The sequence below is a fragment of the Rutilus rutilus genome (assembly GCF_951802725.1).
Source record: "Rutilus rutilus genome assembly, chromosome: 17".
NCBI lineage: Eukaryota > Metazoa > Chordata > Actinopteri > Cypriniformes > Leuciscidae > Rutilus > Rutilus rutilus.
In genome coordinates, this window is record NC_140230.1 from 4,193,298 (window position 1) to 4,218,256 (window position 24,959).

The following is a 24,959-nucleotide window of genomic DNA, read 5'->3' on the forward strand; positions in this document are numbered from 1 at the left end:
TGTGGCATTACCTGCCTCCGGAGACACGTGTCTTACTGGATACCTGATGGTTACACCGCAGGGCTGGGAGTCATTAATCTAGCCTCATGTGTCGGATCAGCCTCCATGTGACAGCACTTTTCTACTCCACAGCACAAAACCCCAATCAAAAAAAAGAAATAACATAATTGCAATCAGGTGGAACCAAACCGAGACACATTTTTCATGTCATGTTTCTGTTCTCGCAGTGTTCTGCAATTCAAAAATGAACAGTTTCCGATGCAATTGTGTGTGGGGTAAATGTAAAACCGCCAGCACAAACATATGCTCTGTTCCAAAAACAAGTGAGCTGCCTATATAGACGTCATTTTAAGGCACCATAGGCAATGACGTGAGCCACGAGAAAATAGCAAAAGTGGAGTGTGTGAGCTGTGTGCGGGAGAGACACTGAAAATATCAGCAAACACTGCTTGCCAAAAACATTACAGGTAACACATCACAGTAACGGATTGGCCCTCACAATAACACACACAAACTAAATGCAAACTGGAGACGCTTCGTCATTATTAGATACATCCCTGCTGTGCACACTTCATAGTGGTGGACACTAATCTGCACTTCTGATGACGCACTCATGCTGAAAAAACAACAACAAAAAAACATGCAGGAAGGTGCAAAATTATGCATTTGATTGATTTGTAGTGAACTGGAAATAATAGCAATGCAATGTTCGGGTCAACTGCTCTAGATCCATGTAGATTTCAGTTTAAATGCTTCAATTTGTATTTATATTATATTATATAATTAACAGGTTAACAGGTCTGTTGAAAATATAGTTAAATTATAAGTTAGATTAACAAAAGTAGTTTTAAGGGTTCAAATCAAATAGAAATAGCACTTAAGTTCCCCAGTATAACCTGCACGGGTCTGGTATAACTGTACAACTGCTATGTGTTTTTGCTCAGGTGTCCAAAATGTCTGCAAATAGAGAAAGGTGTTGCTCGGAAAGAACAATAAATGAAAGAAAACATTGGTGGTGGAGACAAAACTGACCATCGCAGAAATTATGTTGCCATCATAAATTTACGCTCATTTATTTCACTTCGAAAAGTAATGAAAAATATCAAATTCACAATTGTTTGATTAAATGTAAATGGACTAATTGTGCTCACCAGGGGCCTCATTTATAAAACTTTGCGTAGGATTTGCGTCAGAAGTGGCGTACGGATGAAACATAGGACGTGCGTATGCATAGAAATATTCGGATTTATAAAACCGTGCGCACGCACATCCTAGGCAGTTTTCCCTTAATAAATCACAATCAATTCTAAATGTAGCGCAGCTTTTGCGGCTTCATCTCACGCCCATAGTTGCCCGTAAACAGTCCGTGAAACGCCCACAAGTTAATATTCATCGATTGCGAAATCATGGCAAACACAGAGAGGAAAACCAAGAAACGTAACTTCACTCAATGTGAAGTAGAAATTATCGTTGGCGAGGTGGAAAAGAGGAGTACAGTGTTGTTTGGAGGGCATTACTAATGTCAAAAAGGCACTTGAGTGGCAAAAGGTTGCAGACGCCGTTAATGCTGCAGCCTCACAACCTCGGGCCGTGGCCGAAATGAAAAAGAAATGGTCGGACATCAAAGTCGATGCAAAAAAGTGTCTAGCGCATTGTGATGGCATCATGGCATTTTATTGCCATCCATTTGATTGCATCTGACAAGCTACAGATGTGTTATGAGGATGAATTGCATAACATGCCGATATTATTGCAGAACATATTTCACTTTTCTTTTTGCAAATATGTGTTAATTTGCATTTCTGTTGTAATCTTCGTTTGATTTTGTTTGTTTTACACTGCAGATCGATCAAACGGGTGTTCGTGTAGGCTGTTAATTGTAAGACTTGCTTTGTGAAGTCTTCATGTTATTTATGAGAGGCAGTATTGCCATTTCTTTTACTCAACGGTATACAGTTTCACACACTTTCACGTGTTTCTTCCATCTGCCGACGGTGTCGCCATTTCTCACTTCACCCGTTTTTGTGCGTACGCCTGGGTCAGAGTTTGCGTGAAGTACCGCACATTTTCCCGTCAAGTTTGCTTTTTATAAATACCAATTATTGCGTAGAGAGCGGCGTACGCCTTCTTTTGTGCGTACGCAATGTTTATAAATGAGGCCCCTGGTCCTCATGTGCGTTCCTCCGTATATATATTGCTTCCTTGCTTCGTGTCTTTGCTGGATTGTTGCGTTGTGTTTGTGTCTCTAGTCTTGTGTTCATCCCCAGGTGTGATTGTTCTCGCTGTAGTTCCTTGCATCCTTGCAGTTTTTGCTTTGAGGTTTTCTCAGTCTAACTTCTCTTTTCTTTAGTTGTCTTGTTCTACTTGAGCTATTCTAGTTTTCTAGTTTATATTGTTCTATTATCTGATCTGTTTTTGTTCGGTTCTGTCTCTCAGATTTATAGATTTAGTTTCTGTTACTCTGGGTTTCTCTTTGATTTATTTAGCCTGGTTTACACTTATCTAATACCTAGCTTTCTCCTGTTGTGGATTGTTTTACTTGCTTACTCTAGTGTTTTATTTATCTATTTTCCCTTAGAAGTATAGGTTTAATTTCAGTCACATAACTCTAGTGTTTGCCCTGCCTTACTTGTTTAATGTTTTAGTGTTTTTGTGTGTTTCTCCCCTGTTGTGTTGTGCGTCTGTGTGTGTTTGAGTCCTGTCCTGAGACTGCCTGAGTCTCCTGTCTAGACCTCTGAATTTAGTTTAATATTCAACAATATTATTGATCTGTCTGCATTGACACCATTATATGAGAACTGAACTGAGCTGGAAGATGACACCACGGTTTTCTCCAGAGCGGCTATATATATAAATGAACTAAATGAATAACTTTTCTACAACAAAAATGAAACATCACTGAACTTACTAAAGCTGGACTGTGACGCTATTTTCTTCTAGAAACAAACTGCGTTGCATTATTTTCCTGTTATCTCTGTAAAGGTGCTTTGAAACACTATAAGCACTATAAATAAAGGTGACTTGACTTGACTTGTTGTGGGACCGTCTCTGGACTGTTCAACTGTTACACACTTGATAGTTAATAAATCACCATTCACCTCTGCGTTTTGGTCCTGTTATTTCCAGTGAATCCTGACACAACATTTTAATGTAATAATAACACTGGTCTACAGCCAAAGTTCTTCTGAAATAAATGTAGTCGAACTTACGGTGGCCCAGTAGTGCACAACACAACGAAATGAATCCACAACACAACGGAAATGAGCCACAACACAACGGAAAATGTACAACACAACGAAATAAAGCCGCAACACAACGGAAATGCCCCCGACCACTAGAGGGATCTCGGAGCGCGATAAAGTTAGTTTTCCATGCCACTGTGTCTAAAAAATTTAACAACACCACTATTAGTTTTAACAGTATGTAGCTAACCATTGTATATCGACATTAATTAATTCAAAATCACCTATGTGCATTATAGCTGCATATTTATACTCTAGATGTGTTTATGTTTTGACGCGCTACCAGCGCTTGATCCCTAAGGGAACGTCCGCCAATTCTTTCAAGTTGTTAAAACGTATAATTTGTATCAATTAAAATTACTTTTAACATTCAAAAACAGACATGTTCAAAATCCAGCTTGATTGTATTGGTAGTACACTGACTTACTACAGCTGATTTCTTTCCAATACCTCCCTTTATTACAGTAAACTATTTTTTTTTTTTTAGGAAATTTCTGTAATATAATAAATGTTTTTTTTTCTTGTATCATGTTTCAAAGGTTGCAGTTCCTATTAACCAAACTGACTTACAACAGGTGAAATTGTGCCAATAGCTCCCTATATGCACAGTACACAATTTGTTTAGTTTTTTTTAAAACATTAGGCTGTAATTCACCTAAAGGTTTTTTTTTTTTCATGTCCCAAAGCTTGTGGTAGGTTCCCAGACTGACTTACAGGTAAAATTGTACCAATACCTTCCTGTAATTCTGCAATTCGCCAAATGATTTTTATTTTTATTTATCAAATTATATTATTAAAATAATAAATTACAGGTTTTAACCTCTTGGTGGAATTGCCAGACGTTCCCTTAGGGATGCACTGTTGTAGCGCGTCAACGCATTCTCCAGTATAAATACGCAGCTATAATTCATGTAGGTGATTTTTAAGTATATTTTATGTCGATATACAATGGTTACACTGTAAAAACGAATCCCTTTAAGACTGCCGGAAAACTAACTTTACTGCAATCCGAGAGCCCTCTAGTGGCCGGGGGCATTTCCGTTTATTTTGTTGTGTTGTACATTTTCCGTTGTATTGTGGCTCATTTCTGTTGTGTTGTGGCTCATTTCCGTTGTGTTGTGGCTTAATTTCGTTGTGTTGTGAACTTATGTTTGCTTTTTTAATTTAGTTGTGTTGTGCACTACTGGGCCACCGTACGAACTTGACTAATTCTGGGTCACTGAGAACGAAAATGATGCTTAAAACTGTTGATTGGCTCTAGTTTTCAAGATATGCTATTGGGTCAGTATATACCACCCTTGACTTGGGAATGGCGGAGGATAAGTGAGTAATAAAGGGAAGGGGTCTATTTAAAACAGAAATGACAAAAATACATATTTGACTGGATCTATGAATAAATCTATGTTTGGGTTTGGACAGTACTTGCTTTTTAGGCAAAGCAATGAAGGATGCAATCTGAAGCTGGTATTGCATCAAACATGATATGATTTGCATCATGTTACTTCTAGAATTGCTTCATTATCATGGATAATGCAATCATCCCAAAGCTTACATCACTCTGCTGAATAAACTGCCCTATAGCGGCTCTAGAAATATAGCAGGGGTGCAAAACTCAATTCCTGGAGGGCCACAGTCCTGCAGAGTTTAGTTCTAATCCTGTTCCAACACACATACCTGTAGTTTTCATAAGCCTGAAGGACTTGATGAGCTGGATCAGGTGTGTCTGAGTAGGGTTGAAGCTGAACTTGCCAGGGCTGTAGCCCTCCAAGAACAGAGTTTTGCACCCGTCATACAGTGTCATGCTCTCATACACCATGTGTAACTACACCTGACGTGCGAAAAAAGGTTATTTTCCATGTTAATCAGAGTGTTTGTCCTAACCAGCCGCGACGGCGACACGCGACGATTCTATTTTAGAAACGGTTTCTATTTTTCTGCGACGTCGCGCTGGAACAACAATGATAATCTCAGGGACTGTTTATGTCCTTTATTTAATGTTAAAAGCGTGTAATGTGACTTTGAATCTCATTTAGTGCTCCAGCTTTGTAGCTGTAAAAGCAACAATGGATAATTCACCTTTTCTTGGTCACCTTTTCAGATCTTGAAATTAAACAAATGGAAACAAGAACGTTCAACTGTGAACAAACAAGTGTATTCTTTGACAAAGATTGTTTTAGTAACTCAGTAGCCTATGTATTTGAATAATGTTTAAATGGTGTAATATTTGTGAATTTGATTATGTAGCTACTTATCCATTTTCTTGCGAGTGCCGTCAAGATTACCCTCTGCTGCTGTGCACTCGCCGCGAGACTCCGCCCACACGCTGTTCTGATTGGCTGTGGGATTTGATTGATTCGCGTCGCGTCTAGTGTGGACAGACAAATGATTTGTTGCTGTAATCTTACCGCATCGCGTCTGGTTAGGACACGGTGTTCTATGTCAGTATTTGATTTTTCAATGCCTTGAGCGTGTGTGAGCAGTGCAGATAACTTCGAATGGAGTGAATGGAGCCCATCAATGCTTGTAGACTATTGGACTGGACAGGGACAAGAGATGCTCCATTTAATAAACACAAGAGACAAGCAAAGATGCGCAGAGTAGACATTGAATAGGACTAAACTATGTACATAATATATATTTTTTTGCCTTTTGTTTCATAATAAATTTGATTTATATAACCCTTTTGCTGATTTTTAAAGTGTTACATAAACAGGACAGGTGGCAGGTATCTACTATCTACACAATAGACTTAAAATGCAAAAACTTATATATCTTGGAAAGAGTAGCCAATCAGGTTCAATTCAGCACATCAAAATACATTAAAAAATAAATCAATAAAAATCTCTGAAGCAGACGACTTCTAAAGAATTGTAGACTGGTGCAATTACTTGCAGTAATGTGTATGTTTTATGCTTACTAAAGTACCATAGCATGAGCTTAGCAACATCAAACTCTATGGGAATCAATTGAAAGTCAAGTCTCCTGAGCAGAACGATGCTGCCTCGTTCGAATCAGTCACTAATGAGGTTAGGAAGGGTTATGAAGGGTTATGAAGGGTTATGCCTGTGTAAACAGTAGCTCTGAACTGAGCTAAACTGCTGCCATTTCACAATACACCCATTTGCTAGAGTGGGGAAATGTATTGGGGGTAAAAACAAACAAAAACAAGCCTCTTGCTCACCACGGAAAACCTTCAGAGATAGAAAGACTGGAGATTCCTGCAAAGTACAGGTGCACTACAGCTGGCTCAGTATTTTGGGCTGAGCTGAAATGCTCATGTCAGATCCTCCTCATGTCAACCTAACCCCAGTGCAATACCTCCAACAGCATGTGGCCCAGGTCGGAGCCAAATCTCCAAACCAAAACCAACCAACCACACTTATCCGAAGAGAAGGCAGTCGGCCATGGCTTAAAGGGGCTTCGTTTGGAGGAGGAGGAGGGGTTTTTCTCAAATCTCACCACAGATTTAGAGACATTCTCATCTCGCAGCAATGAAGACGCAGCCAAGGCGCAGTGAAGACATTTCCCAGCCAAATGCAACATCACATGCCCGTCGCATGCACCCACACATTATGGAGTCATTTCAATCATTTCTGGCTATAGTGAGCTCAATCGTTTCTCTCCGGGGCCCGTGGATTATTCTAGAAAACCTAAATGTGTTAAAGCCCTGTGGGTATAGGGATTGCCATTAAACAGGGATTCTTTCTAGGCAATACTGTGATGACCTTGGGATGGATGGGCTAATGGGATCAGAGAAAGCTGGCAGCTCCTCAAGGAGCCCATTTGTTAAGCAAAAAAAGGACTTGAGGAATGTTTAATGGGTGTAATGAAAGATAAGGAGGTTGATACTCCTGCTTTATGGGCTATTTGTGGAACGGTGGGTTTTGAATAGAGTTGTGCCGGTGGGTCTGAGTGTCACCTGTCCCTTTCGAGCTCATGCTTACTCCCCGCTGAGAGCTGTCAATCAGAGAGATCTCCCGCAAGACACTGACAACAGACAGATCCATCAGATACACACGGACAGAATTTACCTGTGCCAGAGAGTATACTTAAATTAAGTCAGATTTGCACCACTATACTCTTTATTTTATTTTAATGGCAACTCTTGTAGATTCTTGAAGAACCTTAGAGTCAGCATAAAATGGAAGTTGTGATAGTCTTTTCTTCCCTGTTGTGCCGTATATCCGAGTGAAACTGCTTCCGGAACAAGAACAAATGTGGGCGGGGCTTGATTTTTTCCATGGTGAATTGATTGGATGGTTGTGGTTTGCTCATGTGAGTGACAGGTTGCCCCGCCCTCGTCATCAGAGAAGAGAAGAGTTGCTGCAAGAGGGAGGGGAAGCTATTCTGTTTCAAGATTATGAGGCACATGAATAAAAAAAAAAAAGGAATTGGAATAAGGAATTGCCAGTTTGATTGGATTGCTCTTAGTTCTAGTGTTGTCACAATACCAAAAATTCAGTAGTCTGTACCAATGCCAGTAAAACATGCTGCGCCTATGAGCCGGTACCGAATAGAGTCTGTACTCTATACATCCGGCACTGTCTGGTATCGTCACATTTTCACAGTTTCATTATAGACTTGCTACCAAAGTACCCATATTTGCATTCAGTTCCATTCATCACTCTCTTTGAAAATGAACTGCACTGTTAGACTTTTCTGTAATTTCTACAGTTATTTACTTTAAATCCCCCAGTTTTATACTGCTATTTCTCTTTACAGTAAATAACTGTGATTCCAATTGCATCATGGGACTTTTCTGTGACGTCTAACACCACATACAGAGACTTACTGTATTTTTTAAATTTGCTGTATACTACTGTATTTGTAACTGCCTCTCTGGCTGGCACCATTCCACCGTGCTTTTTATTTCCTAATTTTTGCCTTACACCGCGTGTCTACAACGCTATAATAGCCAGAGGCTGTCTATATTGGACACATTGAAGCGACTGGACCTTTAAATGCAAACCTGTTTATCCCTTGTAAGAACTAGCGCGAGCGCTTGGACTCGTATCGGACTACGTCTGAAATATAAAGGCCGCGGCGCATCACTACACTGTCTGGGATTTGTCGTGTCGCGTCAGACAGACATCCAGTGTAGGTAATGGGGTCTGTCTTTTGTTGGATCGCGACGTTCGTGTCTGGCCCGGGGAAGAGACGGAATTCACTTCACCGAGAGAGAGAGATCAGCAAGCAAGGTAAAAAAAAAAACATTCTGTGTATGTTGACCATAGACTGGCTGTTGACAGGATTGTGCCCAGTTTAACGTATGTTATAACGTTTACGTTAGCCTAACGTTACTCGTCGTCAACATGGCGGTAACGAACTTTACCATGGTAAACTGAGCTAACGTTTCATTTTACACACCTTGTTAGATTATTGAATTGTCGAGTTAAAATATGCCAACGAGCAACGCGTTTACATTAACAATAAATGTGAATAAACTAATGTGAAATTCTGTTTATAGCCTAATGTTGGCCTACTGATGAGAACCTTTATAGTTTTAGCATTAGTTTGCAAACTAGGCTATACCATATTATAGTTTTTTTTTTTTAATGGAATTTAATATTTACTTCCATTTTTGTGTTTAAAGGCAACTGCAACAAAGCGCCAATTCGCGCCAGTGACTTAGCAAGATTCCAGAGGTAGGCCAGCCCATTTGTGATATATTTTGAGATAAGTTTGCTGAAATGATTAGCATACGCTATGTGAAAATTGCTTTTGAGCCACTGGTGCAGACTAGGTAGCTTACAATATCTTATAAAATCTCTATAAAATTGGCTAACTTTATATCAAAAAAGTGACCTTTGCATTATGTCTAACTTTATTACACAGCAAATGAACCAATCAGAAGATGGACCATTGTCTTTGTTCAGTCTCACCAGATTAAATGTATCCAGGTAAGCACTGCAGTAAAACTCTCACTAGGCTAATTCATTCAGACCAAATCTAGCATTCTAAACAACTTAAGTTTATATTTTTGCATTATTTTTATATTTTATTAGCCAGAAGACTCTACCATTGCAGTTCCACCTGACTAGGAAGGTCCTAATATCAGCGCACAGGTGGGTTAACTACTGTAGGAAGGAGAACAATCATCACACAGTGATTTATTGCATGTATCTTACTGTGTATTTGTCTCAAACAGGTACTCCTTCACTGCAGACAAGCTGAAATGGGCTAAAATCATCTATTTCAGTCGTTCTTTCAATGGATCTCAGCATTTTTGGACAGAATTTAGGATTTGTAAGTATTAAAATTTAATCTGGCATAATTTAATTTAGTTCTTTTGTATGCTATTTATTGACAAAAGCTGTTTACAAATATATATTCTTAAGTTTTTGTGAAAATAATAATAAAAATTAACAAAAAAGGAGGTTAAAAATAATGTGACACTAATATTCTCTCTCTCTCTCTCTCTCTCTCTCTCTCTCTCTCTCTCTCTCTCTCTCATATAGTTTTGGAACCGGGATCTCCTCTGAAGGACTGAGTACATTTGTGTTTGTGGGCACACATGCAGACCAGGGAACACTCTGATGTTGTCAATCAAGTTCTGAACAGGAACCAATCTTTGGAGAAGTTCATTTATTCACAAAGGTGGACAAAAACATTGTGTTGGCTTTTTAAAGATTATTTTGATGATGACTTTTACTCCTATGCTGTAGAAAATATGGAGTAGACAGTCAGACATTGATAATAATAAGAAATGTTTCTTGAGCATCAAAGAGACTTCTTTCAAAAACATTACGACACTTCAATACTTCTTTTGGCCACCAGTGCACATGAATCCAACACATTTTTGGAAATAAGTGAAAATTATTTTTAAGGTGGGGTTATGTGTCTTGTATTGTGAAAAGAACTGTGTTTTGTCCTGTTTTGGACATTTCCTTTTTGAATGCTTAAAAATGTATTTATATTCTGCAGTTTTATGAATGTAATGGTTGATATTTCATTATAATACTTGTATAAGCTAAACAACCAATGACTCTACATTCATTTAGTCAAATGCTAATGTTTTGTTTATGGTTTTATGTATGTTTTCAAAAATGTTTGCAGTGAAGGACAGCACATAATGTGTTAATTTAACACGTTTACACATCTTTGTGCTAACCTCTCTGACATATTCACTTTGTTAAAATCATTTACACAATGAATGAGTTAAAATTAACACAAAAAATGTTGTCTCTAAACTCACCCATTAATGTGTAAGAATTTCATACATCATTTCCAGCATTGGCATGTTTATTTTGTGATATATATGAAATGTTTTAAATAAAAAAATGGTATTTTGTGATAACTTTGTCTAATTGGTTTGTATGAAAGTAGTACTTATGTAGGATAAAAATCAAATTAATCATATATCAAAATTATCAAATCTAATTTATATTTAGTACAAATAAAAATAATTACAGTAGTGTACTGATTAGCTTAGTTTTTACAGTAATGCACTGTACTGATTAGCTTCGTTTTTACAGTAATGCACTGTATTACACAAAACTGAAATACGGTTTGGTACTGTAACTCTTAATTACAGTAACTTACTGGCAACAGTGTTGCCAGTAAGTTACTGTAAAAAACCCTTGAAAAGTCTAACAGTGTGTGATCTTGTGGGTAACTTTTTTTCCAAGAAGTTTTCCAAAGCTTCCGAGCATTTCATGTCTGATCTCGCCTTAAAACAACAAGGGACAATCCTACGCTCGCACAACACCATTCTGGTCTTGGGTAAAATGTGGTCAAATTAGTGATGCAGTTGCCAACATAACTCAATGCAATGACTACTACTTCTACTTCTACAAAACAAAAATATATGACGATGCATTTATCTCTAATTGAATATTTTAATATGTTTTAATAATTTTATATGTTTCGCTGACGGAAATTGTTAAATAAACAGGCCCGTCTGATGTTTATTTTGTTTAATGGATGTTTGAGCCTTATTTAACTTCAAAATGAATTTAATTTAGGGTCAATATATGTAGCCTATATACACACCCCGCACCACTGCGGCAATAAAACCTGCAAACTGTAAAGTGACCTTCCCATCTCTGTTGGTATCCCACTAAAGACCCTTTTATCTTTACTGTTTTTCGGCTCTGTCTCCTTAGATAAACCCACAAGGACGCTGGCACTGCAGCATTGAATGGGCGTTTTCTGCTCAGTGATGAGTTGTCCTGTAGATGAGCTCCCTCCAAGTAAATCAGGCACAAGCTAAAGCAATTAGCACGGAAGGAAATTATGCTAATAAGTCTGAGGACCTTGTTAGGTCATTTTCATTATCCATGTTAAACCATGACTCAGGGCAGCCTTTCACCGTATAAAGATTAATTATTGTCCAAAGAGAAAATATGTAGAATTTGATATCCCACTGCCCATGAATGAATCTCACAAACAGTGACCCTATCAGGAAATAATAGTAATACAACAGTGTTGTTACTCTTTCCATTCTAAATATACAAATACTTAAATAAATCAAAATGGAGGACTGTTGTAGATCAAGAGATCATTAAATGAAAATTCTTTCCAAGATTGCATTGCTTTGTTAAACAATTAACATGATTCAGGACATTCATGCAGTTCTCTCTAAAAGCAATTGTACAGAAACCACAGAACACACATCAGTGGAAAATGTGTGTAGCCTTTGTAATTTCTTTCCAATAATTACCAGTTCTGCTTGTGAATAAAGTTGAATTGCTACTCATAAATGAGTTATGAATGAGTCTAACTACTAGTTCTTCCTCACAAACACTCATAATATCACCCAGTCTTGAACTCAAGTTAATGCAATATGCGTCATCAATATACAACAGTCAGTGAATAGACTGCGGATGCACTATATAAATCTAAAATTCTGTCTCATGAACAAATGCTGAACAATGCTTTAAAAAATGTAAAATGTCACAATATGAGCTCGATAAGTTACAGCGGTTCAGTATAAAGCTTCAACAGGACCATAAATTGCGAACCAGTGAAACTGCTAATCAAACATTTACAGAAACTTTTTACAGTGTCAATATGCATTAGCCTCTGACTGATTGCCATTTGGCGGATTGATTAACGCCTGCCTTCAAATGCAGCTCTCAGGGAAACCTGAACCATTATGGTCTCTAAATAATCATGGCTGTCAATGTTACAACTAGAAGGGATTGACAGCCTTGAATAGTGAGAGTTTGTCCTTTTTCTGAGCTGATGAGTGAAGATAGACCGATGAGTTACTGTGCGAGCTGTACTGTAAGACAGGCTGAGTCAGCTAATTAAAGGCTTTGAGTCGTTTAATCGACTGGGTTAGAAAGGGGAAATGTACCATCCAGCTGGCGTGTGTAGGCTATATGTGTATAGTTCAGAACCTTCTGGATGGATTCTTCAAACTGTTCTAGATCTGCAGTGGATGTTTTGAACAAAGAGGTGTTTTCGAAAAGCAGTGTCATAATAGTGATCCATACAACTTGTGAGTTATATTCCAAATTGTTCTTCTACAGCTACAATGAATTTGTGTGAGGAACCAATTTAAGTCAATTCTGTCACAACTCTCAAATCTCATCCGCCTTTGAGCACATTCAAACTCGACAACAGAAGACAGGTCATGTTAGGTTTGAAGTCAATGACTGCTTCAGAAGATGTGGAATATAAGACATCAGTCATGCAGACAGCTTTTACGGAGTGTGTGTGTGTGTGTGTGTTGTACTTTAAAGCTCAGAAGTATGATTCCCCATCTGTGATGGAAAAGAGAAGTCTCATGTACTGTACCTAGACTTTTAACTATTGGCATAAAATCTGGTCTACTTGGTAGTTTAATCTGGCCAAAAGTCACATATAGTTTGGTTTGGTTTCGTATGACATTTGGGGATGGCTTATCTGAGATTGCTGATATCCAAATAATAGTTTAGTGTGGGGAAAAACAAGTAAAAAAAAAAAAAAAAAGGTAAATTCGTCAGTGTTTGTTCATGGCTAATATTTAAACAAAAATGCTGGAAATGTGAGTAGACTTTGTAATCTGAATTTCTGTGCATTCAAACATACTGATTTATTCCACAGACATGCGTGTGGATTTCTGTTTTCTTGGTACAATGACATCCTGTGATTGATTTTTCCACAAACGTTTTTGTTGTATTGAACCAGATACCTTGTTAACAGAACCTCACTGTTTACTTCTAAGATATCTTTTTGTACTTTTTTTGATGCATGGAAGTTTTTGTCGCATGGGCTTTCAATGGATGTGCAAAAGTTATGAGAGAATATTTTTTTTTTACTTAATTTGTGTTCCAAAAGATGAATGGAAGTCATATGGCTTTGAAATGACACGAGGGTGAGCAAATGATGACAGAATTATAATTTTGGGACGAGCTAACCTTTTAAAGCCTATTAAACACCTGAACAAATAAAATTATGATTGCATGTCCATACCTGAATATCGAAAACATCAAGAGGACGGGGAAGTCGTGCGATTCGAAGAGTTGTGTAAATGGATCAAGGACCAAGTGTTTTGAAAGTCGGACCACCAGATTTCCTCTTGTTTCAAGATCAGCCTAACAAATGTTAATAGGACTGCTTTTTATATTATTAATTCATACGATATTTGAGCCCTTTTAGGGTGTGTTGTTGACACTTGTCAGGTTTGGTTAGATTAAAACGAACTTTGGTGTGATTGTGAACACACGCTTGATGACCTTAAATTTTGAAAAGTAATAATAAGGCATTTCAGTGCTTTTTAAGCGCCCACTGCATTCGGCTAAATATCTCCTATTGTGTTTCACAGAACAAAGAAAGTCAGACGGATTTGAAATGGCATGAGTGTGAGTGAATCATGACAGAATCTAAGTCTTCATTTATCATTGCTGTGTAAATTTCTCTCTAAACAGGACGTAGAACAACGAGTCCAGTGAAATGTCATTGTGTTGCGTCCCATGAGAGTTATTTTGGCAGGTTGGTTCATTTTGGCATGCGAGTTCTCCTCTTTCCTCTGTTTCCGTCTCACCCAGCCTCTAGTGAGTTCATATCTTGGCCCTTTTCCCGGCTAGGAGAGCCAGTGTTGAGGAAGAACTGGGATAGAGCCAGTGTGCTGATATTAGAGAGTTTTTAGATCACAACAGCATAGTGTTTATCACACACACTTCAGATCGCAGCGTACCCTGCAGGTTGTGGGTTCAAACTCTCGTGGGAACAGTGTTATGCACCGACAGAGCAAACAGCTTCCTACAGCTCATACCAGCATTAATTAAAAACAAACTCTACCATTATCACATTGACTGCATTTTCAGATTATTCTTTTCTGATGACTTAAGGCTAAAGTGTCTGTAACAGGTATCTGTCTAACAAAATCTGTCTAAAGTGCAAATAATAAAACACCACTGTCCATGCAATCATACATACAGTAGTGGCTTTCGATGTTGAAGTGAAAGGCTGTCGTCCAATCAAACTCTACTGTATTTTGGCACAAATTCATCTGTCACTTACTAAAGCCAAAATAAGCAGATGCCAGCGTGGCCGGGTAGTGTGGCATGACCTCACCCAAACCATGATCTAAACTACTTGAAGTAAACAACACAGGCTGCATTAAATATGAGATCATTTGAAACAAGGGAACACATGCTGTGTGCTGACCGTATGTTCCGTGTGGCAAATTATTGTAAATTATAATGTATAATATTACATTTAGTTTCTTTTTGTTAACTTACAGTATGTATGAGAACCAATTTAGAAACAGCGCCACATGATGCCATGTAAAATCTGAGTCTTGAAGCAGAGCCAGCTGGAAACCACTGTCCTGTACGATAACAAAACATGCTGTAATAGCTTCTTACTGTCATGAAACCATCCAGTAGGCCAGAGTCTGCTTTAGGAGGAGCCTGCAGACGCTCCATGGACCACTTTTCAATGATGGAGGACACCTGGCTGTTCTCGGTGTTTAGGATGCGAAATCCTGTCATGTTGACCCCGCTGTAGCGATAGGGTTCCACATCCAACGCGAAGAGATCCTAAAGAATATGAAACACAATAGGTATGTCTGTTACATTTGTACCACATTACATTTTAACACACATCTCAATTACACTGACATACAAGCTCTATTCAAAAAACTAGTGAGCTGCATTGATATCATAGGCAAAAATAGAAAATTTACCAGCCATTAAACTGTATTTGCATTTTTAAAATCTATATTTTGTCCTTGTATATGTTGTCCACATAAATATTAGCTAAGAATGTGTCAATGGATTAAATACAAGTACATAACAATAGCTTAAATCGTAATAAACATTTGTAATGACAGTTTTAATGACTTTGAGAAAAATAATGCCATTTAAAAATAGTAATCTAATGTTGTCTTGGTCTCAGTCAGAGTAAAACACATCAGTGGTGAAAATAGGAAACAGCACCAGGAAAAACAAATCAATATTTCCATTTCAGGAATATAACGGCCTGAAATGCAAATAATTTTATGGATATCGCTGTGGTTTTGAATGTGTTCTATAATATAAAGGCCCATACGTAACTTACCAGGGTAGTAAAAATGTAGTGGTAATACTCTGTCATCATTCCCATAGCGAGAGCCTGAGAAAATAAGAATTGAAATCATGTTGAGGCAAGGGAACAGTAACAATGCTTCTGAAAATGTGCAATTCATCACTGAATCGAAGGATAGGCAGGCGAAAATAATGGCATTTATTGTTTATATGATGTTTTGTGGCTCGTAATAATTTTATATGCTGAGGGATTGTGAGCTGAAATCATGTGAAGCTTTCAGTCTCTCTTTCCCTTAAACCACTGAAAGACCCTGAGCTCTCTTTATTGCCCGTAAATACTGCAAAAAGTGACTTCCAGGCAAAGTGTGTGTTCAACCTCTGAATAAACCAAATTGATTTCTGAAAATCTGATATGTTTTATATTATAAAATAGTTTAGTGTAATTAGACAACATGCAAAATAATCCAATAAACTGCATATATCAATGTATGCTGAGAAAACCCAACAGATGAAGAAAATGGAAGCCATTACATTAATCAGATGATTGAAGCATTGACATCTTTAGAAGTCAATATATTGTTTCTTTTTTTTATTTTCCAACAGTCCACATCATTCCAATCCATTTTCCAATCAAGTTTGTCACTATGGCAGGGCATAAAACAGGTTATATTCAATCTCCATTTTTTTTAATTGTTGATTTATCTCCACTTTATGTCCATCAGCTGGATATCTTTGGCCACTGGATGTCTTGTTGGTTACCATCTTCAAGACACGGCGTAGATCAACCTTGGGGGAAAACACATCTCAAAACCCCATATTCAGCTGCGCTCAGTCCAGCTTTATTTGACCGCAAGAATGTGTCCTTTGTAACTGGCTCATAACTCATTCTGTGCTGTCTGCTCTTGGTAAGTGTGGTTTGGCGAAGTGTGTTTCCTGGAGTAGCAGAGCAGAATTCACAAAAACCTTGAATTCCTCAGATGGAAGGAAAAAATCCTTAATATGGAATTAGTAAACGGTTCAGGGGGCCGTCCTGAGTGGATTTGGGGGGGACATTGTGGGGGCTTGAACAAAGAAACATGAATCAACTGTGTCGTTTATTTATTTAAAGTGAAAATCATGGTTTCTGGTTTAAGGCGAGAGACGGCAGGCAAAAACAGCGTTTTATTTTTTCACTGGTCAATTTTGAGATTTTGAGATATTTGTCTTCAATAACATGTCTTCTTACAGACTTGTGCGGAAAAAAAGTCCAAAATACACATTTAGGTCTTTATTTTACTACACTTTGTCTGTTTGTGTCTGTAGATTTCTCATAAATTCAACAAAAGTTGGCGTTCTGGTTGTCTGCACCCTGTCATCACATACACCGTTAGAAAGCTCTCTCTCTCTCTCCTTTACAATGCTGTCGGATCCAAATATGGTCATTTCCTTTTTATCAGCAACCAGTCGTGAAAGTAAAAGGGGGGATTTAACTCTAAATGCGCAATCTCATTGGCTGATATAAATCTTTAAAGCCCGTTTTCTCAAAATGACTTTTCTCTTATACTCCAAGTCCAAAATCTCCACTTCAGTAGCACCCAAACTTTCCAGTCTTGTACCTAGTTATATTATGAAGACATTTACGGAGGGATTTGTAAATATATTATTCCTAGCCTGATTCCTAACATTTTATTCCAAAAAACATGTCAAATTTTTTTTTTTTTAAGGCTATTGACAGTATATGCTGATTTACAGGATAACAAAAGTAGATATCCATAAATCCCCCCGTAATTTTTTGCCCATCTAATATGTGAACACAATGAAAAAAGAATTTTGAAACTGGCTTTATCAGATTTAGTTTTTTTTTTAAAATATATATATGCAAATTAGCGCATATTTAATTAGATAATGCCTAATTTGCATATTTAAACATTAAATTACAGAAAACTTGTACCACATTTTTTTCTGATCTTAATGTAGGTAATCAACTGGGAAAGTTTCATGGTGATATCTGCTAATGTTACCCTATTCACCTGTAGTGTCTCGCCTTAAAACTCCACATCTGGTACGCATTGAATCAATATACCAGATGTGGCCCGGATCTGGGTTGCTGACACTGTGTTGCTGTCTGGGAAATTAGAAAATCATTCTTTTAAATTGTAATACTAGTTCAAAGTAATACTATTTTTTTACAGAATTTTTTATCAAATAAAAGCAGCCCTGGTGTGCATTAAACAAATGTAAACTTTTGATCAGTAGTCTAAATAAAATTTAAAGAGTATTGTTTGGTCTAAACTTTCAGTGTACTGTGGCAATAAAATGTAATAAAATACAATAAAAAAAAAAAATGAAAAAAACATGATCAGTAAGTAATGGCAACTTATGTTTTTACATTAACCTACACTGAAAAAAATGATTTATTGACTTAGTAGAATTTACAAAAAAAAATTATGTTAATTGGTTCCACATAATTCATTTTAGCTACATTTAAACAAATGCATTACGTTGAACTAAGTTCAACTTGATGCATTTGTTTAAATGTAGCTAAAATCAATTGCGTGGAACCACTTACGATAAAAACATTTAGAAAATTCCATGAATTTACTGAAATCATTGAATTTACTAAAAAAAATTATCGTAAGTGGTTCCATGCAATTGATTTTAGCTACATTTAAACAAATGCATCAAGTTGAACTTAGTTCAACGTAATGCATTTGTTTAAATGTAGCTAAAATCAATTATGTGGATCCAATTAACATAATTTCTTTTAGTAAATTCAACTAGTCAATGAATCATTTTTTTCAGTGTACTTTAACTCATCAAAACAATTTAAACTTTTATAAGTTATACAAGATTCACCTTTTCTTTCTAAGTAAATTTCGTATGATTCAAGTTGAACTGACTAAGTCAGCAACTGAACGTGAGTTTTTAAGTGTAATAATATGAATAATAATAATAAGTTCATTAAATGGCAGATATGCATCAGGAGTATTTTAAAGCACTGAGCTCAGCATTGACGTCCTGGAGAAGGCAAAGTATTTAAAAAAGAAGAGCAGATGGGGGTTTATTTTGCTCAACGCTTGTTTGTCTCCATAGCTGTAATGAGCTCTCGGGTTTCCACGCCAACCCAACCACGCATTCACACGGCATTTCTCGCAGACTGACAGACAACTCAATCCATAACAATAATTAATTTATGGGCCAAGCTGTTGTGTTGCTAAACGCTGGAACAACAATCGTCGAAACCCAAGTGTCAGCCTGTTGCACTTGCTCTATTTAGTGCGCACTTCAGGGCGATGTAAAACACCCATGATTCGGCTCTGTGAAAGTGCGCCTGGTAACAGCTGCTACATCGCAGATCCGGTATTAGCACGTGAGCTAATTGTGCCTGCGCTGTGCGACGGATGGAAATAGATGTCTTTAACATTGCTCACCCTGTGATATCTTCAGCTGTATTACCAGGAGCTGCTGGGCGACACGTGTGTGTGTGTGTGTGTGATACACACTCAGACTGCGAGAACGATTATAAATCACACATTATTACTGCTGTAAGCCTGGCGAGGGTGATTAGAATGGGTAGAGGTCAGGTCAGTAATTACATTTGTTGTTGTGTGGTCGAGCGCTGTTAATAACAGCTGGAATTGTGTCCAGGTGGACTGGAAAACCTTCAGGAGAAACTCATATTTGCTCGGATGAGCCAGCAGCACTCGCACCATTACGGAGTGAAACTGTAGATAAGATAGCCAGCGGGAGAGCATGCGTTAAAACTGACACAATTTAGATCATTATAGCTCTGAAGCTCTTCCATAAAGGGTTCACATTAGGAAAATACCAGTCACAGAGAAGTAATATGTAGGTATTAAGTTAGATAATCCGACTCCTAAATACCAGAATACCAGAGTATTTTGGCAGTGTCAACCTAACAAAGCACTGAAACTGATTATCATACAAGTACACGTAAATGTAATTAAAATCAAGCTTTCCTTTGTGGATAAAGAAATACCCTTTAGCATACTTTTAAAAAGAGAACTTATAATGGAAATAATCCAGGCTTAAAGTCCCCATGAAATCAAAATTAAAGTATGAATATGTTAGCCTTACTGTTATCTAGGGCTGGGACACTAAAATCGATGCATCGTGAATCGAGAAATGCTTCTGGATCGATTCTGAGATTTTTCCGAATGCATCGCGATTCTCTCTTGAATCGATTCTGAGCTTCGTTTTTAACTGCAGATGGCACTGCGTGCTTTAGAAACAGCCGTACTCTGCTTGCTGCCAATGCCTTACACATACCACTTGAACCTCCTATAAAATAATAATTCATAAAGTTCGAAAAGGTTGAAGCGAATTACAAAAGGTGTTTGCAGTGGGCTGTTTACATTAATCTCGCGTCATAACAGCATTCTGAGTTGCAGGAGCGCTCTTCTTCTAAGCATTTGAGCATTTCATTTTGAAAAGAAAGATTTTGAACAACTCACTGTCTCTGTGTCCGCCAGCATTTTGTCAGTCAAAAATAGTCGATCTCCGAATGTGAATGTACTGACTCTGAATTTTAGTATTGTTTCTTATATGAGGATCCTTTTTCCAAGGTCAATATTGATTTTCACTAACGAGAAAACAACAAATTATCTGTGAATTTATATGGAACTAAGCTTTAGGAGCTTTCCATCTTTACTCTCCTCCCTGTTACGTTGCATTCGGAGATCGACTATTTTTGACTGACAAAATGCCGGCGGACACAGAGACAGTGAGTTGTTCAAAATCTTTCTTTTTAGTAAACTCTGTGTACACAAACAATGTTCTCAATGCTCGAGTACATGTGTAGAGCCCCTGGTGATACTTCGAGCAAAGTTTCATGTTGTGTCGAGCCTTCTTAGTGATTTAAAAACAGTGATTTTTGATGCTATCATAGTCGTGCCCCAATCACTCCCATTCTCAAGGCAATTTGACCGAAAACAAAAATACGGTCAAACTTAAAAGTGGCGTTTCCATTCTAATTATACTTTTAATTAAACGAAAGTTTGCCTCGGGTAGATTAACAAAAAAGACCCTAGGTTGCATTTTGGCGACAGTTATTCTTTAAATCTATATGAGTTCAGTGATTCAGGTCAAATGATTGTGAAATAATGATTATGTTAAAACACAACCAACACCATCAGATCACCTTTTCTATTTGTTCATCTGGCTCTTATAACTCATGTACAGCAGCCAAACAAAACTTAAAGTTAATCATTTAAGGGTCAAGAGCCCAACTAAAACACACACTGATCACCATAATGGTGACTTTAATTATGATTTTCTCCTTCAGTGATTCTGCTTGTTAACACCAGGTGTCTTCAATGTTGCCAATAAAAGATATTTTGTAAATTTTACTCATTTTAAATGGTTAACTTTTAAGGAATTAATTTGATTAATTATTACTCAATTCTAATTTGTTAAATTTAATTAATAATATTGCTTGTAATCTGTTGCCTCAATTTTATTGATTAGATATCAATAAAATCAATGTATTCTTTTTTACAGTGAACGACCAACTTGCGACAGTACCGTTTCTTGTTGTATCTAGTTGATTTCTTCAACAATGCATCATACTATGGTAGTAGTTGCGTCGTTATATGCGAAACGCACGCCAGAACAGCTCTTTGTCTGCTTCGGAGGTCAGCAGAAGGGGAAGGTTATCTCTAAACAAAGAATGGCACTAGATTGTGGATGCCATTCTCCAGGTTTATCAGGCCCAGGATGAACCATGCCCACTGAGAGTGAGGGCACGAGGGGCATCGCAGCCACATCGGCTCTGGCGAACTGTGCTTCACTAGCAGACATATGTAGAGCTGGAGGCTGGGCTACACCCAACACGTTTGCAAGTTTTTATGATCTACGCATGAAAAATAGTTTTGTCTCGAGTCTTAGTTAATAACAGGTAATATTCTGATAAACTGGTAGCTATTTATTTTTGCTATCCCAGCTATTAAATAGTTAGCTGCATTTTATTTGCATTTACTGTATATATGTGTCTGAAGTATATTTTGAACAGTTACATTTTTTTTAGGCACATTTCATTGATTGTTTTGTAAAAGTGTAATGCTGACATTGCAAAGAGGCTTATACTGTAAGGACAAAGCAGTTAAAAAAAATATTGGAAGTGACAGCATACCCACAGTCCACGAAATAATGCTGAGTCTCATTAAATGTGAAAAGGGCATTTATAGAAGTCTTAAATGCACAGAAGCAAAATGTACTTCTAATTTTCAGTCTAAAATGTTGTAATGCTAGTATAATTCACTAAACCTAGACTACCTGTAATTTTTGTTATAAAACACATAAAATGATACAAAAATATGATCTTACTGAAATACATTCTTTTATTCCACTAAATGAAAAAAAAAAAAAAAAATCTATTCTGATAGGTTCAAATATTTGATATATTACATCATTGCTAGACCCAGTTATCATTGCCATCATCAGCCCCAAAGTGAAATGAATAATTAAATTCAGTCTTGTGTGAAACATATGGCCGAGAAATAATGGCTCTGTAGACCGAGCAGATTTTGCGAAGTTCAAAAGTGTAGACGACTTCACAAAGCCAAAAGTTTCAAATGTGGATATTACACAAACCCTCTGAGAGCTGCCCATTATAGAAGCATATATCCACTGCCACTAATAATGAGTATCTTCATTATCACTTCAGTGGTCGGAAACTGATTAAGAAGGTCTGTGAGTCAATCTCTGGCTGAATAATACCCACTTTAATATTTGATTATTCCTGTAATTGGGGGGAAATTCTTGCAGTTAAGTCACACATTGAAATATCTCTTTGGATTTCTTTAATGCGAGACTGTTCACAGAACTCCAGCAGGAATGCATATCCTTATCCATTTGTTTGGCAAATATTTAATCAATCTTTGTAAGGAATTTAAATTGCACTGCATCCCATGATGTAGAATATAACATATACTGTACATATAACAAAAAGCACTTAATCTGATTGAAGCCCCTTTTCTTGTAGGGCACTTAACATCATGAGCATTATCCTACTGACTAATTCTACGCAAACATACTGACTAGCAGAGCATGTAAGCTTGACTGCCTGATTGGTAATCAATGAAACCTGAACACTTCACTGATTGTGTACAAATCAATCTCACACACAAGATCAAAAGAGACAATGAATTAACAGTTCAAAAACAAAGCATGCACTTTTCACCTTCAAGGCATGAAAGGAGGATCAAAATCACCATATAAACAGAGCTTGTAATCATACAAACAAGTTCGACTTCAGGATCAGAAAGACCAGAGCCCTGTTCTTCACGTTGCTTAGCAAATGCAAAATTTATCATTTCTGCTTAATTTTGTTCTTCACATTGTCACAATTGTGTTCTATTAGTTTTACTTTCATTGACTTTTAGTTTGCTTATCATCAGTTTCCTTTGTTCTAGTTTCCCACCATTCGTTAGTTTCCAGACATTCATTAATTATCACAGTTGTTTGTTATTAGATCACCACCAATGTGTATTTAAGCTCCTCACTTCCCCTTCATCTGTAACGATTCCACTGAAGATGAGCTTGACGAACCCAAGTTCAGCCTTTGTTTATTTTGTACACATTTATGTTAAACAAAGACTTGACTAAGCATAACTTGACATAAACCAGGGGTGTCCAAACTCAGTCCTGGAGGGCCACTGTCCTGCAGAGTTTAGCTCCAACACCAATTAAACACACCTGAACCAGATAATCAAGGTCTGATTATCTGGTTCAGGTGTGTTTAATTGGGGTTGGAGCTAAACTCTGCAGGACAGTGGCCCTCCAGGACTGAGTTTGGACACCCCTGACATAAACTAACACTCACCAAACAGACGAACAATACTAGACAATGAAACATGAGGGCTATTTATACAGAGAGACTAATGACTAACAAGGAACACCTGTGCATAATCAAACAATGAACCAGTAAAAGCATGGCACATAGACAAGGGAACCAATCAGAAAAAGACACATGAACAGGGGAAGCACATGAGAGGAACATGAAACATGGCCAAGGGAAACTACAAAATAAAAGACATGAAAACAAACCAAACCAAACGTGACACCCTCACTGTCCGGTATTGTTACGTGTTGTTTGCTTGTTCTATGGATTACCTGCATTTGACTTCTTTAATAAACCTTGTTTCATTTGATACTTTTCGCATTTCTTCATCTTCATTGGACTAGCCGTTACACACACATACTTCTAGATTGAGTTAATTGCATGACAAAACCATGAGTAGCAAATTATCACATTATACACTCCTATAAATATGCATATTATCTAAATTATATCTTTGGACCATACCCTTACAAAGTTTTCAAGCAATTCTGGTGTTGATTCCTGCGCAGCTTAAGAAATTCTTAGTACACCAAAAGATGTTTTACTGTTTTTGTGTTGTGTGTGTTTTGTGCTGGATGGTTACATTTTTAAGAACAGTTGAAAAAGATGTACTGAACGTTCCTGTAGAGACTAAGCTATTGCACCAGGCAAATGTCTTGAGATAAACTGGTTTTGTTGATCTGCTTAGCTTTGGCTGGAACTCTGACAATTGTTGAGAATTGTTTCTAGTTTCTGACTCGAACTAAAAGTTGATTCTCAATAAGCTATTGTGCTTGCAGCTCTACTTGAAGAGGCTTCAATCCTCTACAATACAATACAATACTGAGTCTCAATATAGCATTTAGTGAGTTCTTCAATTCCTCTGGGAAAAGGCACAAAGTTCAACAAAACCACTGCCTTGATTGAGACAGAATAAATTGTTCTCTCGTTTTGTTTCCTCAAGTTTATGATCACTCAGTACATTAAATGAATAATGTTACATTACATTAGAAACTCTGGTTCCACACTTAAGTAGTGCACCTTTGTACTCTTTCATGTTTTCAATAAACGATGAAAGTACTTCTGTCACAGGTTTGTCAGGCTGAAAAGCTGAAGGTACAGGTGTAAAATATGGACAAATCTATATGTCTGTTTGTCTGCCTGCTAATCTTCAAACTTTGAAGTAGGGCTGCACGATTTGGGGAAAATGTCATATTGCGATAATAGAGGTCAATATTGCGATATGCAATATAATAAACAAATGGTTTCATGAGTCAACTTGCTTGGTTCTCAAGGAAAATAAATGCACACACAGATTAGTGATAATCTGCCTAAAGAAAAAAGTTCTTTAGTCAAGAGCAGTGAGTGTTTTTCTCTGTTCCCTTTGTTCTTTGATTAACTTTAGCGACAGATATAATATATATAGTGGCTACTGTGTAC

General features: G+C 37.3%; 1 protein-coding gene and 1 long non-coding RNA gene across 5 annotated transcripts in view; one reads left to right on the forward strand and one right to left on the reverse strand.

Moving 5' to 3' along the window:
- Window positions 1-24,959, reverse strand: part of grik2 (glutamate receptor, ionotropic, kainate 2) — a 226,272-nt gene that overhangs the window by 119,256 nt on the left and 82,057 nt on the right. For both annotated transcript variants that reach the window (XM_084385004.1, XM_084385003.1), the window contains 2 exons: window positions 15,735-15,788; window positions 15,041-15,214 (listed from right to left, as the gene is read on the reverse strand). In XM_084385004.1, coding sequence (XP_084241130.1) covers window positions 15,041-15,214; window positions 15,735-15,788 — 228 coding nt within the window. The remainder of the gene's footprint in view (window positions 1-15,040; window positions 15,215-15,734; window positions 15,789-24,959) is intronic.
- Window positions 8,811-10,662, forward strand: LOC311275764. 3 transcript variants are annotated; one of them, XR_014624973.1, is made up of 5 exons: window positions 8,833-8,887; window positions 9,078-9,142; window positions 9,248-9,307; window positions 9,391-9,488; window positions 9,727-10,662. It is a non-coding gene; the product is annotated as an uncharacterized lncRNA (long non-coding RNA). The 3 variants fall into 3 exon arrangements; XR_014624971.1 differs by having other exon boundaries at window positions 8,811-9,142; window positions 9,701-10,662; XR_014624972.1 differs by having other exon boundaries at window positions 8,811-9,142.